Source organism: Salvelinus namaycush, chromosome 3 (genome assembly GCF_016432855.1).
Source record: "Salvelinus namaycush isolate Seneca chromosome 3, SaNama_1.0, whole genome shotgun sequence".
In the NCBI taxonomy this organism is placed as follows: Eukaryota; Metazoa; Chordata; class Actinopteri; order Salmoniformes; family Salmonidae; genus Salvelinus; species Salvelinus namaycush.
This window is the reverse complement of record NC_052309.1, coordinates 924,491-938,888: the sequence shown is the minus strand read 5'-3', so window position 1 is coordinate 938,888 and position 14,398 is coordinate 924,491. Positions and strand designations below refer to the sequence as shown.

The 14,398-nt window shown below is 44.4% G+C and overlaps 1 protein-coding gene across 1 annotated transcript in view; it reads right to left on the bottom strand.

Annotated features, from left to right (window-relative positions):
• LOC120044168 (coronin-7-like) overlaps nt 1–14,398 on the bottom strand; it is a 69,114-nt gene that overhangs the window by 32,412 nt on the left and 22,304 nt on the right. The window contains exon 7 of the mRNA XM_038988753.1: nt 12,899–12,949. Within this exon, the coding sequence (XP_038844681.1) occupies nt 12,899–12,949 (51 nt within the window). The remainder of the gene's footprint in view (nt 1–12,898; nt 12,950–14,398) is intronic.

Below are 14,398 nucleotides of genomic sequence, written 5' to 3'. Positions count from 1 at the left end.
TCATTAGCTTAACCAGCTGGAACCTCTTCAACCCTCTCCTGAAGCCCGAGCCAGACTCCCATCCTGGAGCCAACCCACTGCACTCCATTCTGTCACCTTCCCCTCTAACAGAGCTCCTCTCTGTTGGGACCAGGATCCTTCCATAATCATTAGCTGATTAGCTCACCTCCCTGCAAATACACTGACACACAAACACAATCTCATAGAAACACACCCACACGTCATGATCTCATAGAAACAAACAAACAAAAACAACTCTCTCAGAAAATGAACAAGCCTAACTTCCCAAACTCTCCAAAATGTCCTGCACACAAAGCACAGTAGTGAACATTCTCTATTTAATTCCACATAAGAAATGCACTCCAACAGACTGGAGGGGAAGGACCCTGTCATAGAATCTAGATGAATTAACACTTGAATAATAACCGGCTTCAGCACAGGGATGAATGGAATAACCATATGATGTTATTATATGACTCTGTGCAGGAAATATTTAGGACAGTAAAACCAGAACTGACACTGGAGGAGAGGCAGTAGGCAAGACTGTCCCAAATGGCACCCTATTCCCTATATAGTGCACTACTTTTCACCAGAGTACGGGCCTCGGTCAAAAGCAGTGCACTATATAGGGAATAGGGTGCTGTTTGTATTACTGCCAGCCCAGGCAGTAATACAGGGAGCTACAGTAGGCAGGCTAAAAGGGATGGAGGGAGAATGAATGGGGCAACATCTGGGTAGAGTTAGCCGGTAGCCATTAGCAGGCCCTGCTCACACTTACAGGCCTGAGGCCAAACCACACGACCAACAACATTGGACACTTTATGGAACACAAAGCCTTCACTATCTCATCCTGGAATATCCACGGCCTGAGGTCATCTGCCTTCGGCCTAAAGAGCAGGAACCTGGACTTCAAAGAAATTGGAAATACAGACATTGTCATCCTACAAGAAACATGGCATAAAGGAGACGGAACCACTGGTTGCCCTCTCGGTTACAGAGAGCTGGTAGTCCCATCCACCAAACTGCCAGGTGTGAAACAGGGAAGGGACTCAGGGGGTATGCTAATTTGGTACAGAGCAGACCTAACTCACTCTATTAAATTAATCAAAACAGGAACATTTTACATTTGGCTAGAAATTCAAAAGGAAATGATCTTAACAGAGACAAATGTCCTCCTGTGTGCTACCTATACCTCCCTACTTGAATGAAGACAGCTTCTCCATCCTGGAGGGGGAAATCAATCATTTCCAGGCCCAGGGACATGTACTAGCCTGTGCCAACCTAAATGCCAGAACCGGACACCCTCAGCACACATGGGAACAAACACCTGCCTGGAGGTGACAGCATTCCCTCCCCCATATGCCCCCCTAGGCACAAGTATGACAACATAACCAACAAAAACAGGTCACAACTCCTGCAGCTCTGTCGCACGCTAGGTATGTACATAGTCAATGGTAGGCTTCGAGGGGACTCCTATGGTAGGTACACCTATAACCCATTGCTCTTTATGGTTGTGAGATCTGGGGTCCGCTCACCAACCAAGAATTCACAAAATGGGACAAACACCAAACTCTGCATGCAGAATTCTGCAAAAATATCCTCAGTGTACAACGTAAAACACCAAATGCATGCAGAGCAGAATTAGGCCGATATCCGCTAATTATCAAAATCCAGAAAAGAGACGTTAAATTCTACAACCACCTAATAGGAAGCGATTGCCAAACCTTCCATTTCAAAGCCATCACCTACAAAGAGATTAACCTGGAGAAGAGTCCCCTAAGCAAGCTGGTCCTGGCTCTGTTCACAAACAAACAGACCCCCAGGATAGAAACACTATTAGACCCAACCAAAACACATTGGAAAGAATTAACAAAAAAAACTGAGCAAACTAGAATACTATTTGGCCCTGAACAGAGAGTACACAGTGGCAGAATACCTGACCACTGTGACCCACCCAAACTTAAGGAAAGCTTTTACTATGTAGACTCAGTGAGCATAGCCTTGCTATTGAGAAAGCCCACCGTAGGCAGACCTGGCTCTCAAGAGAAGACAGGCTAAGTGCACACTGCCTACAAAGTGAGGTGGAAACTGAGCTGCACTTCCTAACCTCCTGCCAAATGTATGACCATATTAGAGACACATATTTCCCTCAGATTACACAGATCCACAAAGAATTAGAAAACAAACCCGATTTTGATAAACTCCCATATCTACTGGGTGAAATACCACAGTGTGCCATCACAGCAGCAATATTTGTGACCTGTTGTCACAAGAAAAGGGCAACCAGTAAAGAACAAACACCATTGTAAATATAACCCATATTTATGTTAATTTATTTTCCCTTTTGTACTTTCACTATTTGCACATCGTTACAACACTGTATATAGACATAATATGACTTTGAAATGTCTTTACTCCTTTGGAACTTTTGTGAGTGTAATGTTTACTGTTTACTTTTATTGTATATTTCACTTTTGTATATTATCTACTTCACTTGCTTTGGCAATGTTAAAATATGTTTCCCATGCCAATAAAGCCCCTTGAATTGAATTGAGTGAGTGAGTGGCAAGGGGGCAACAATGGGCATGGAAAGAGAGAGAGAGAGACAGGGCAGAGGGGGACAGCTAGTTATGAGTTATGACTGCACACGCATTAAAACTAAATGCTCCAAACGCTCAAACGGTGACCTCACAAAATAAGATGTGCTTTTTGGTCCAAAATTTTTAAAACGTCAGTATAAACCATGTCATATAGGAGGGAAGAGGAAGGTGAGGTGCAGGGTCGGGAGCATCAATCATAAAGGTCACAGGTACTAGTTCAGATTGTTTAAAACGTCAGTATAAACCATGTCATATAGGATTACACGGAGGGAAGAGGAAGGTGAGGTGCAGGGTCGGGAGCATCAATCATAAAGGTCACAGGTACTAGTTCAGATTGCAGATGTGCATCTCTTTAGATTTCACTCTTCAGGACGAGCGCGGTAGCCTGGTCCCAGATCTGTTAGTGCAGCACAAGCCAACTCCCATGGCAGCATAAACAGATCTGAGTCCAGGTTATGAGTGCAATAAAACAATGGTACACACACGCACGCACGCAAATGCGCACACACACTCATCCATGTTAATTTGAATAGCATTATAATTGTTATAGTTCAGGTTCTTTAGAGGTTTCTGATTCCTTAAAAGGTCTAAATTACTTAACAGGTTTTCCCTTTTTTCTTCATCCAAATAATGTATTCTCACACAAACCGTCTTTCAGCGCTGCCAAAGAATGAGATGTTGATACTTCCTTGAGAATAAAAAGTGTTTGGGGTCAGAGAACGTCTAACAGCAGCACATCATGTGGCATCACGTCAACATTGTGAAATACAACCTCCATAAAGTACAGAATGTGAACTATCCAAGAAACTGTCAACGTACTCAGAGCTGACACACATTCCCCATTACACAAGGAATCAATCTAACCAGGTTTCTAACCGTGGTTTTTAATACACCCAGTCACGCTGTCCACTGGACTTGGGCCATCGCTGTTACATTTCAATTCAGAACTGGCTAGATGGTTACTATAGCAACCGTGTTAACTGTGAACTTTGTCTGAAAACAAACAGGTTTTAATAAGTGGACTGTGTGTCCAAGACTGATTCCTCTTCTCCCGTTGTAAACGTGTGGGTGCGTTTCCAACAGCAAGTCCTCTTCCATCCCTGTTGTAAACATGTCATGGCTGAACTATCACAGTCTACCTACCCAGATATGGGCTTCTCCTCAACAACAAGTCCTCTTCCATCCCTGTTGTAAACATGTCATGGCTGAACTATCACAGTCTACCTACCCAGATATGGGCTTCTCCTCAACAACAAGTCCTCTTCCATCCCTGTTGTAAACATGTCATGGCTGAACTATCACAGTCTACCTACTCCCTGTTGTAAACATGTCCTGGCTGAACTATCACAGTCTACCTACCCAGATATGGGCTTCTCCTCAACAACAAGTCCTCTTCCATCCCTGTTGTAAACATGTCATGGCTGAACTATCACAGTCTACCTACCCAGATATGGGCTTCTCCTCAACAACAAGTCCTCTTCCATCCCTGTTGTAAACATGTCATGGCTGAACTATCACAGTCTACCTACCCAGATATGGGCTTCTCCTCAACAACAAGTCCTCTTCCATCCCTGTTGTAAACATGTCCTGGCTGAACTATCACAGTCTACCTACCCAGATATGGGCTTCTCCTCAACAACAAGTCCTCTTCCATCCCTGTTGTAAACATGTCCTGGCTGAACTATCACAGTCTACCTACCCAGATATGGGCTTCTCCTCAACAACAACTTTGACCTCAGTTTTTTCCTTTCTGGATTATAGGCTCATAGATAATAATTGAAAAAAAAAAAAAGAATTGGAAAAATGATAGTTATTGATCAATAATGACAAGCTACTGAGGATGGTAGCTGACTCTATAGCCACTCCTATCTGTCATATCTTTAATCTGAGCCTAAAGGAAATTATTTGTCCTCAGGCCTGGAAGGAAGCCAAAGTCATTCCGCTACCCAAGAGAAGTAAAGTGGTGTTTACTGGTTCTAACAGCAGACCTATCAGCTTGTTGCTAGCTCTTAGCAAACTGTTGGGAAAAAATTGTGTTTGACCAAATACAATGCTAGTTCTCGGTAAACAAATTAACAACAGATTTTCAGTATACTTATAGAAAAGGGCACTCAACATGTACTGCACTGACACAAAATACTGATGATTGGTTGAAATAAATTGATAATAAGAAGACTGTGGGAACTGTATTGTTAGATCCTAGTGCAGCCTTTGATATTATTCACCATAACCTCTTGTTGAGAAAACTGATGTTTTATGGCTTTTCAACCTGTGCCATATCATGGATTCAGAGCTATATAACTCATAGAAATCAGAGGGTTTTCTTTAATGTCAAACATGTAAAGTGTGGTGTACCACACGGCAGCTCTCTAGGCCCTTTACTAGTTCTATTTTTACCAATGACCTACCATAAGCATTAAACAAAGCCGGTGTGTCCATGTATGCTGATGATTCAACCATATACATATCAGCAACCACAGCTAATGAAGTCACTGAAACCCTTAACAAGAGAGTTGCAGTGAGTATTGGAATGGGTGGCCAGTAATAAACTGGTCCTGAACATCTCTAAAACGAAGAGCATTGTATTTGGTACAAATCATTCCCTGAGCTCTAGACCTCAGCTGAATTAGGTAATGAATGGTGTGGCTGTTGAACAAGTTGAGGAGACTAAATGACTTGGTGTTACCCTAGATTGTAAACTTTCATGGTCAAAACATATAGATTCATATAGACACCACACTCCCAAAAGCAAGTCCAGCAGGCTCTAGTTTCGTCTTATCTTGAATATTGTCCAGTCATATGGTCAAGTGCTGCAAAGAAGGACCTAGTTAACCTGCAGCTGGCCCAGAACAGAGCGGCACGTCTTGCTCTTCATTGTAATTAGAGAGCTAATATAAATACTATGCATGCCAGTCTCGCTTGCTAAGAGTGGAGGAGAGACTGACTGCATCACTTCTTATTTTATAAGAAACAAATGTGTTGAAAATCCCAAATTGTTTGCATAGTCAACTTACACACAGCTCTGACACACACACTTACCCCACCAGACATGCCACCAGGGGTATTTTCACAGTCCCCAAATCCAGAACAAATTCAAGAAAGCTTAGAGTATTATACAGAGACATTATTGCATGGAACTCCATTCCATCTCATACTGTTCAAATGAACAGCAAACCAGGTTTCAACAAACAGATAAAGCAACACCTCTCCCCTGTTTGACCTAGATAGTTTGTGTGTATGTATTAAAATGTAGGCTATGTAGTTCTGTCATGGAGCTGTTCTTGTCTATGAATGTTCTGTATGTTCATGTCTCATGTTTTGTGTTGACCCCAGGAAGAGTAGCTGCTGCTTTCGAGGATGGTCAGGGATGGACAGCTAATGGGGATCCTAATAAAATACCAAATACCAAAATACATCATAATCAAGTGACAACAACAACGGAAGGAGGACAAAACCAGTGGTGAAATCTGTTGGTTAGCCTCTAGGTCTCTCTGCCTCTCTGTTTTTGCTCTCGTCCTTCCCTCCCTCCCTCCCTCCCTCTACCCCACCTCTTCTATTTCACAGCTCTTCCCTCTGGCCCAAAACAATAATACTGTATAAGTTACTCTTGCAGCAGTCAGCCACAGAGCCTCATTGTCATGGCTGCCAGAGTCCACACTGCCTGGAAGCTAGCCCAACGTGCCCACTGCTAGTTTGGACATCCTGTAACGACAAATGTGAGTCTGAATGACCATGAGATCCACATGCGCACACACACACCTCTCCTATAATGAAAAATAAGATTCTGAGCAGTCACACACACACACACACACACACACACACACACACACACACACACACACACACACACACACACACACACACACACACACACACACACACACACACACACACACACACACACACACACACACACACACACACACACACACACACACACAGCCTGTATGTTTAAAGTAACAGGGGAGAGAGGGTAGAGATTGGGGAGTGTCCGGTCTCAGTAATGCAGTTGGCTGGTGTGTTTTCACACCTTTGCCCTGCCCTCTCCTCCAAAACCCATTCCAGGCCCTCTCTAATTTCACCAAAAGCAGCAGAAGCCCAAATGGAGGAATCTGGCCTCCAAGAATCCAGAGAAACCATTCCCTTTCCTGTCTCCCTCTCTCCTCTTCCCTGCCAGGGACCACAGCCTCCGAATCTGCAGCCAGCTCTGGCCCAAAAGTATGAGGAGTATTTTCAGCTCTGTAATTCCAACACACACACGGATGGGACAAACACAGGCACGTGCACCACACCAAACCTTGTAACTAAGTATGGGCAGGGAAGAGGCCTCGCTAGGGAGGTCAGTAGATGCCTGTAGGAAGGGAGACTAGACGGACATTTTGGGGATGATTAGGGAAAGTACAGAGCCGTGGGGAGAGACAGATACATATCAGGTGTTTCTATAAGAAAACCAGAAAAAAGGGACAGTAACAAGCACTGAAAGGTAGTCAAATGTAAAATAAGCGTGTTTTCACATAGAATCCTCTTTAAAAGAACCAATCTCAGTCCTCTTTAAAGTGACTCAGTCCTCTTTGGATTCACATTGCTATGTGTAGAAGGGAACCAAGATCAATTTCCAACATTCACTCAATACACTTTTTTTACAAACTGCAGGACAAGCCATTTAAATCAGAACATGTTATCGGACTTACATTTTGGAAGCTAATAGATTACAATTATTATGTCTCATGAATGCAATCAGACGATACAATTAACATGAAAATATTATCGGTAACAGAATTAATAGCAGAAGAATAACTGCAGATTAAATCATGCTGTAATTGTAAATTGTACACCCAATGCAGGCTACTGCCCCTTAAATAATAGCTAGAATTGATTTAGGTGATTCTCACCAAATATGTTGTGGTCTTCTCACACCATTCAAACCCCCACAATCAAATACACAGCTTATGATCTCTGTTAGCCTACAGGAGCGAGTTTGGGAAGCCCTGATCTAGTGTGTGGTGCGAGAATAATGACAACTCAGACCACGTCTCGAGATGGTCTCAGTTCGGTTCTCTTCGAGGCTCTTTGAGGGGTCTGAGTTCCTTTGGAGTCTTCACACTGCACAAAAAAATTATCAAACCGCACTGAGTTCACAAATATTGTCTGAAAGGGACTAAGTGGAAAACATCCTAAGATCAAAACGACACGTTTCAGCTGTGAGAGATTCTGAGAACGACAACACACACACACACACACACACACACACACACACACACACACACACACACACACACACACACACACACACACACACACACACACACACACACAACCTGTGCCAGCTATCTAAATGTACACTATGTGTGCATGCTTGCGCGTGTGGAATACGGCTCTTCCTGTCCAAAGCCTAAATTACCCAGCAAGCTCTCTTTCCCCGTAAATAAAGCAAAAAAATCACAGCTACAATTACTGTCTATATATTTACTCCACCTGCCTATAAGGGAACATAATCATGTCCATCCTAACCTTAACCAGAACCTTATGCCTAAACCTACCCCTAAATTAAGAGCAAAACACACATTCTCGATTTCATACATTTTCCCGATAAAGCACATTTTGACTTGGCAGCTTGGCCATAGTGGGAACCAGAGAGATGGTGGTATACTGTAGCTACAAGCTGGGTGGAAGCTACATGTAGCATGGTTGCCCCATATGGTTATGCTTTAGCAAACCAACTGCCGTAACGAAGGTTAAGGCTATAGAAAGAGTAGGCTAAAGCACACCCAAGTTTGGCATCTCGGCTACGGTGGAACTAGCCTGGTCCCAGATCTGTTTGTGCCATCTTGCAAACTCATATGGTCATTGTCATGCCAAATGAACATAGCAACAGGTTTGGCGTCCAGGCTAGGCTTGAACAGGACACGTCAAAAATGTGCTCCATATGTCCCTGGATGGTACTGTACTGAATGAAAGCTAGCCCGGTCAACAGTGCTTTAGCAAGCAAACTCCTCTAACAACCACTTCACCCAGGTTTGGCTGGGGGTGGAATCAGGACACGCTCCAAGATATCGCCCTGGATGGTACTGCTGCACTGAACGCCTGCTGAACGATGACATGATTTGTTTAGTGAAGTCAAAACACTTCATCACTTCTCACCTCCTTTAGAGGAGATACTCCCTCTAATAGTTACCAGCTTTCCTCCAGACCTGGGTTCAAATACTACTGGAAATCATTTCAAATACTAGATTATGTGCTAGGTTGAGCTTGTCTGGCTTAATGGGCCAATAGACTAGTCCCAAAAGTATAAACCAAACCCATTTTGCACTCCAGGCGGACTAGAGCAAATATTTGTATAAAGCCTCGTTATTGTTATTTGTGTTTGAAAATTAGCAAATGGAAAACACTTTTTTTACTTTGCATTGTTGGGAAAGGGCTCTTAAGTAAGCATCTCATGGTAAAGTCTACATCTGTTGTATTCGCCGCATATGACAATTTGATTTGAAAGCGTTTGAACCAGGGCGGCTTTCCTCCGAAAGAGGATTGTGGTGCAGTGTTCTGTGGCCTCGGTTGATGAGGAAACAATGGCTCAGTCTCACATGAAGAAAAAAAACATAGTTATCTATGAGGTTAGCAACATACCCTGAGGAAAAGTTGAGACCGTTTTGAGACCGGTACTGTTTATATTGTGGCCTCGCCGGCAATTCGCTTCCATCAAATCATGATAGAACAAACAGAGTTGTTACAATGCATTGTGGGGGCAGACACCAGATACCCTAATGGAATGCATCTTAAAGACCCACTCAATCATTTAAAAACAACAAAACAGGAGCCCCACCACTTGATTTGATAAAAACCTCAGAGATGGGTCTGGAGAAATGTTACCACTTAAAATCATAGATGGAGCTATGGACAGCATTCATAAGGGATATCCTTCAATAACCAATGAGTATCATTCATTTAAAATATCAAAACTGTTAATATCAGTGCCCCTTTAAGTTTGACATAAACAAACAATCAATCTGGGGGCATCACAAAGACATCACAAAGACATCTGGGGGCATCACAAAGACATCTGGGGGCATCACAAAGACATCTGGGGGCATCACAGAGACATCATAAAGACATCTGGGGGCATCACAAAGACATCTGGGGGCATCAAAGATATCACAAAGACATCTGGGGGCATCACAAAGACATCTGGGGGCATCACAAAGACATCTGGGGGCATCACAAAGACATCTGGGGGCATCAAAGATATCACAAAGACATCTGGGGGCATCAAAGATATCACAAAGACATCTGGGGGCATCAAAGATATCACAAAGACATCTGGGGGCATCAAAGATATCACAAAGACATCTGGGGGCATCATAAAGACATCTGGGGGCATCACAAAGACATCATAAAGACATCTGGGGGCATCATAAAGACATCTGGGGGCATCACAAAGACATCATAAAGACATCTGGGGGCATCACAAAGACATCATAAAGACATCTGGGGGCATCACAAAGACATCATAAAGACATCTGGGGGCATCACAAAGACATCATAAAGACATCTAAAACCAAACCGCCGTTGGTTTCCCCCAGATGTCATTGTGATGCAGCGAATGTCTGTCAGATCCCCAGTGTTAACCGAAATGTAATGCTGTGTGTAATGCTGTGTTTAACAGTACTCTGAGACCCATGTATACACCCTCGATCCGGTCCAATTACCAGCCTCATTGTGTTTGTCTGTCCCAAATGGCCCCCTCTTTCTCCTACATATTGCACTACTTTTGACCTGAGCACTATGGGCCCTGGTCAGAAGTAGTGCACTATAAAGAGAATAGGGTGCCATTTGGAACAGCAGCTGTGTGTTAGGATGTTAGGATGAACCACTGCTCTGCTCGTTAATGTCTACTCTACCACCCAGCATGGTGTTATTGGGAGTGGCACTCCTTCTCACGTTCTCCAGAGAGACATCTGAAACCTGTCAAGGGGGCTGAGATGATGGTGCTGGGGCTTTCTGGTTTAACTATAGTACACTTAGCAGGTCCTCTTGATGAATATGAGTGTGTAAGTGTGTGTGTGTGTGTGTGTGTGTGTGTGTGTGTGTGTGTGTGTGTGTGTGTGTGTGTGTGTGTGTGTGTGTGTGTGTGTGTGTCCGAAGCTCTGGGTCCTGAGTTCCAGACATGTGGACCCTTCACAAAGTCTTACTCCGATCCAAGCTAATGAGCAAGAACCCTTAAATGAGCAAACTGAAAACATTCCAGCAGGTTTTACTTCGGTTTCACAATGTTCTTTATCCAAACGCATCGAGAGACCTAAATAATTGTGAGTCATTTGAGTAGCAGTTCATTTCTAACAATGGTCCCATTGCCAAACACATCCACATACTGAAGTAATAGTCCATGGGGGTGCTGTCCTGTTGTTGAAGAGCTGGAGGTGTAGTCAGAAAGGTTCTCCAGTGTCTGACAGATTGACACACCTGAGGTAAATATTGTACTGGAGGGTTCAAACACCTGGACTGGAGCCAGTTATCCTCTCTCACATTGATTCAGCAAACACGCTCACAGTAAAAATGACACACACACACACACACAGAGAGACTCATGTACACAAAGCCCAAGGCCACGTACAGAATAATCCATATGTATCTTTTCTCAACTTCTTTTCTGACAGGGCACCTGACATCAGTCGGCACAGAGGCCTCTGAAACAGTAATCCTTTTACAAAGGTGTCACACCCCCCCCCCCCCACCCCCCACACACACACACACACACACACACCCTCTATGGCAGTGAGCCGTCCTCCAGGTATTTACACCTGAGCGGTGGGCGCTGAGCGGTGTGTAATATTTAATCTGCTGGCTAGAGCACGTATTGTTTTTCTGGCCGGTCTCTGTTTACAGATGACAGAGGGAGACTAACACAGGGACTATATCACTAATGAAATCTCTCTGTTTACAGATGACAGAGGGAGACTAACACAGGGACTATATCACTAACGAAATCTCTCTGTTTACAGATGACAGAGGGAGACTAACACAGGGACTATATCACTAATGAAATCTCTCTGTTTACAGATGACAGAGGGAGACTAACACAGGGACTATAACACTAATGACATCTCTCTGGGACGTCCTCTTGATGTATGCTGCCAAAATGTGAGAGAATAATTTCTCAATGTTGCAAACCCTCCTGTGTGTGTGTGTGTGTGTGTGTGTGTGTGTGTGTGTGTGTGTGTGTGCCCCCTCCTCAATTCCACTCAAGTCCTCATTCCTGCCTCAAGTCCTCATTCCTTCCTCCTCATTCCTGCTGGTTGTGATGAAGTACCATTGGAAAGCAAAGGAAAGGGGGATACCTAGTCAGTAGTACAACTGAATGCTTTCAACTGAAATGTGTCTTCCACATAACTCAACCCTTCTGAATCAGAGGTGCGAGGGGGCTGCCTTAATCGACATCCACGTCTCCCGCGCCCGGGGAACAGTGGGTTAACTGCCTTGCTCAGGGTTGATTGGCCAAAAGCTGGGACTGGGTTGCCATCGTCAACAACTCCGATAAATCCCAGTAAGGAAGTAACCAGTGGTCACAGAGGTTCAAGGTCACACCAACTCCTACAACACCATTCATGATGTTTCCCTTGGTTCCCACGGGTAACCAGCTTGTGTACAGTTCTAATGAATCAATACTTAGATAAATCAGGGAGAACGGACAGGGGTGAGAGCTTTGGGCCAAAGCCACCATGTTTTTCAGTGGGACTAGGACATCTCACCCCTCTCTGCGGTGAAGTTTCCCCTAGGTACAGATCTGGGATCAACTTCCCCTCAACCAATCCTAATCTTAACCATAAGTGGGGAAAATGCACAACTGACCAAAGACCAGCATGTAGGGGCAAGTTCACCCTACACCATCCCACCACAGCGTGGGGCTAGGCCTACAGACTGACAGGGCAGCTTCCAGAGGGAAGGGTAAGGAGGTCGGCCATTATAAATCAACACAGAGAAGGAGAACTGACCGTGCCGGAGGTTCTCCATCTAGTGAAGTGTTAGACAGAGACACACAGAGTAACACGCTTTAACCCTCTGATACCTGGTCCGGCAGGCTGACCTCCGCTGACCTCCAGGACAAAGTCACAGAGAGCCAGGTCCTACTCCAACTGCAGGTCACAGTCATACAGAATGTATCACCCCTGTTCACTGTTAATCTACCCATTCATTCTATGAGCTCTGTCAAGCAGCATACATTCACTGGATGGATGGCAATGAATGCTGGTTCTGGTTAGTTCTTGTGGGTTAGGGGAGATGTGGAGTCCAGTAGAGTGACTTACCTGAACAGGTGTCAGCTGGGCTCTTGGGTCAAAGACTCGCAGCTTTTTGTCCTAGAAAACAGAGGAGAGGAAAGATGCGTATTGGCGTTACTTGGAAAATGACACAGAAGTACTTTAATCAACGCCACAAAACAATATTGACAGATCTTTAGATTTGAATCAGAAGCCCACACTGATTGGTCCCTTTCTTACTCTTCTAAATCATGACAGGCATATGGAACTGAACAACACCAGAAAATGTTAGCATGGTCTTAACCAGTGCAACACAGCATTCTCCTGGTATTTGTAGTAGCCAATCATGATTACAGTGAACACCTATAAAATATTGAAATAACTTCCCATAGTCCATGAAATGAATGACGATTTCATTTCAGCAGACACCAATACTCACTGGACAGTTTATTAGGTATAACACTCCGTTCACAAAAAGGGTTCGCTCCTACAGCCAATGAGTCACGTGGCCGTGGCTTGCTGTATAAAACAGGCAGACATCAAGGCATTCAGTGGGCAAAACCAGTGGCCTAAGCGACTTTGAGCGTGGTATGATCATCGGTGCAAGGCGCGCACCAGTTCCAGTATCTCAGAAACGTCCGGCCTCCTGGGCTTTTCACTGCGCAGTACAATAATAACGGCAGTACAACTCATCGGTCCTTGTCACGGATGGGCTATTGCAGCAGACATCCACACCGGGTTCCACTCCTATCAGCTGAAAACAAGAAGAAGCAGCTCCAGTGGGGACGTGATCACCAATACTGGACAATTGAGGAGTGGAAAAACATGGCCTGGCCAACAAACCCTGGTTCCTGTTGCGTCATGCTGATGGCAGAGTCAGGAGTTTGCGTAAGCAGCATGAGTCCATGGCCCCACCCTGCCTGGTGTCAACGGTACAGGCTGGTGGCGGGGATGTAATGGTGTGGGGAATGTTTTCCTGGCACATGTTAAGTCCCTTGATACCAATTGAGCAATGTTCACATTCCCCAAAGAATTCAGGCTGTTCTGGAGGCAAAGGGAGTTCCGACCCGGTACTAGATGGGTGTACCTAATAAACTTTCCTTGGAGTGTATTAAAAACCAAAAAAATGTTTTAAGTGAGAAGTAGGGGGATTGGTTTGAAGCCAAAAAAGATAGGAAATTCACATGAGCACCACAATGCCTACTCCATCCATGCTCTACCAAGGTGTTCCAGCACACAGCTTTGACCTACTACAGTAGCCATGTTGGTCTATTGTACTTCAAACAATGTGTATGCAGGTTGCTTAGGATTCAAACTTTCTCTGACTATATCACAGGAGCCAAGAGTTACAGCAGACTATGTAACTGGAGCCAGAAGGTGTTCCTGACCATGTGGTCTGAACTGGTAAAACTCTGGGCCCTGTATATGTGGTCTGAACCGGTAAAACTCTGGGCCCTGTATATGTATCAGATCTGACTGATCCTCTGAGCCCTTTTCCATAGAACATCTCAGAGTAGGAGATCTGAGGCCCTACCTGTCCATATTTAC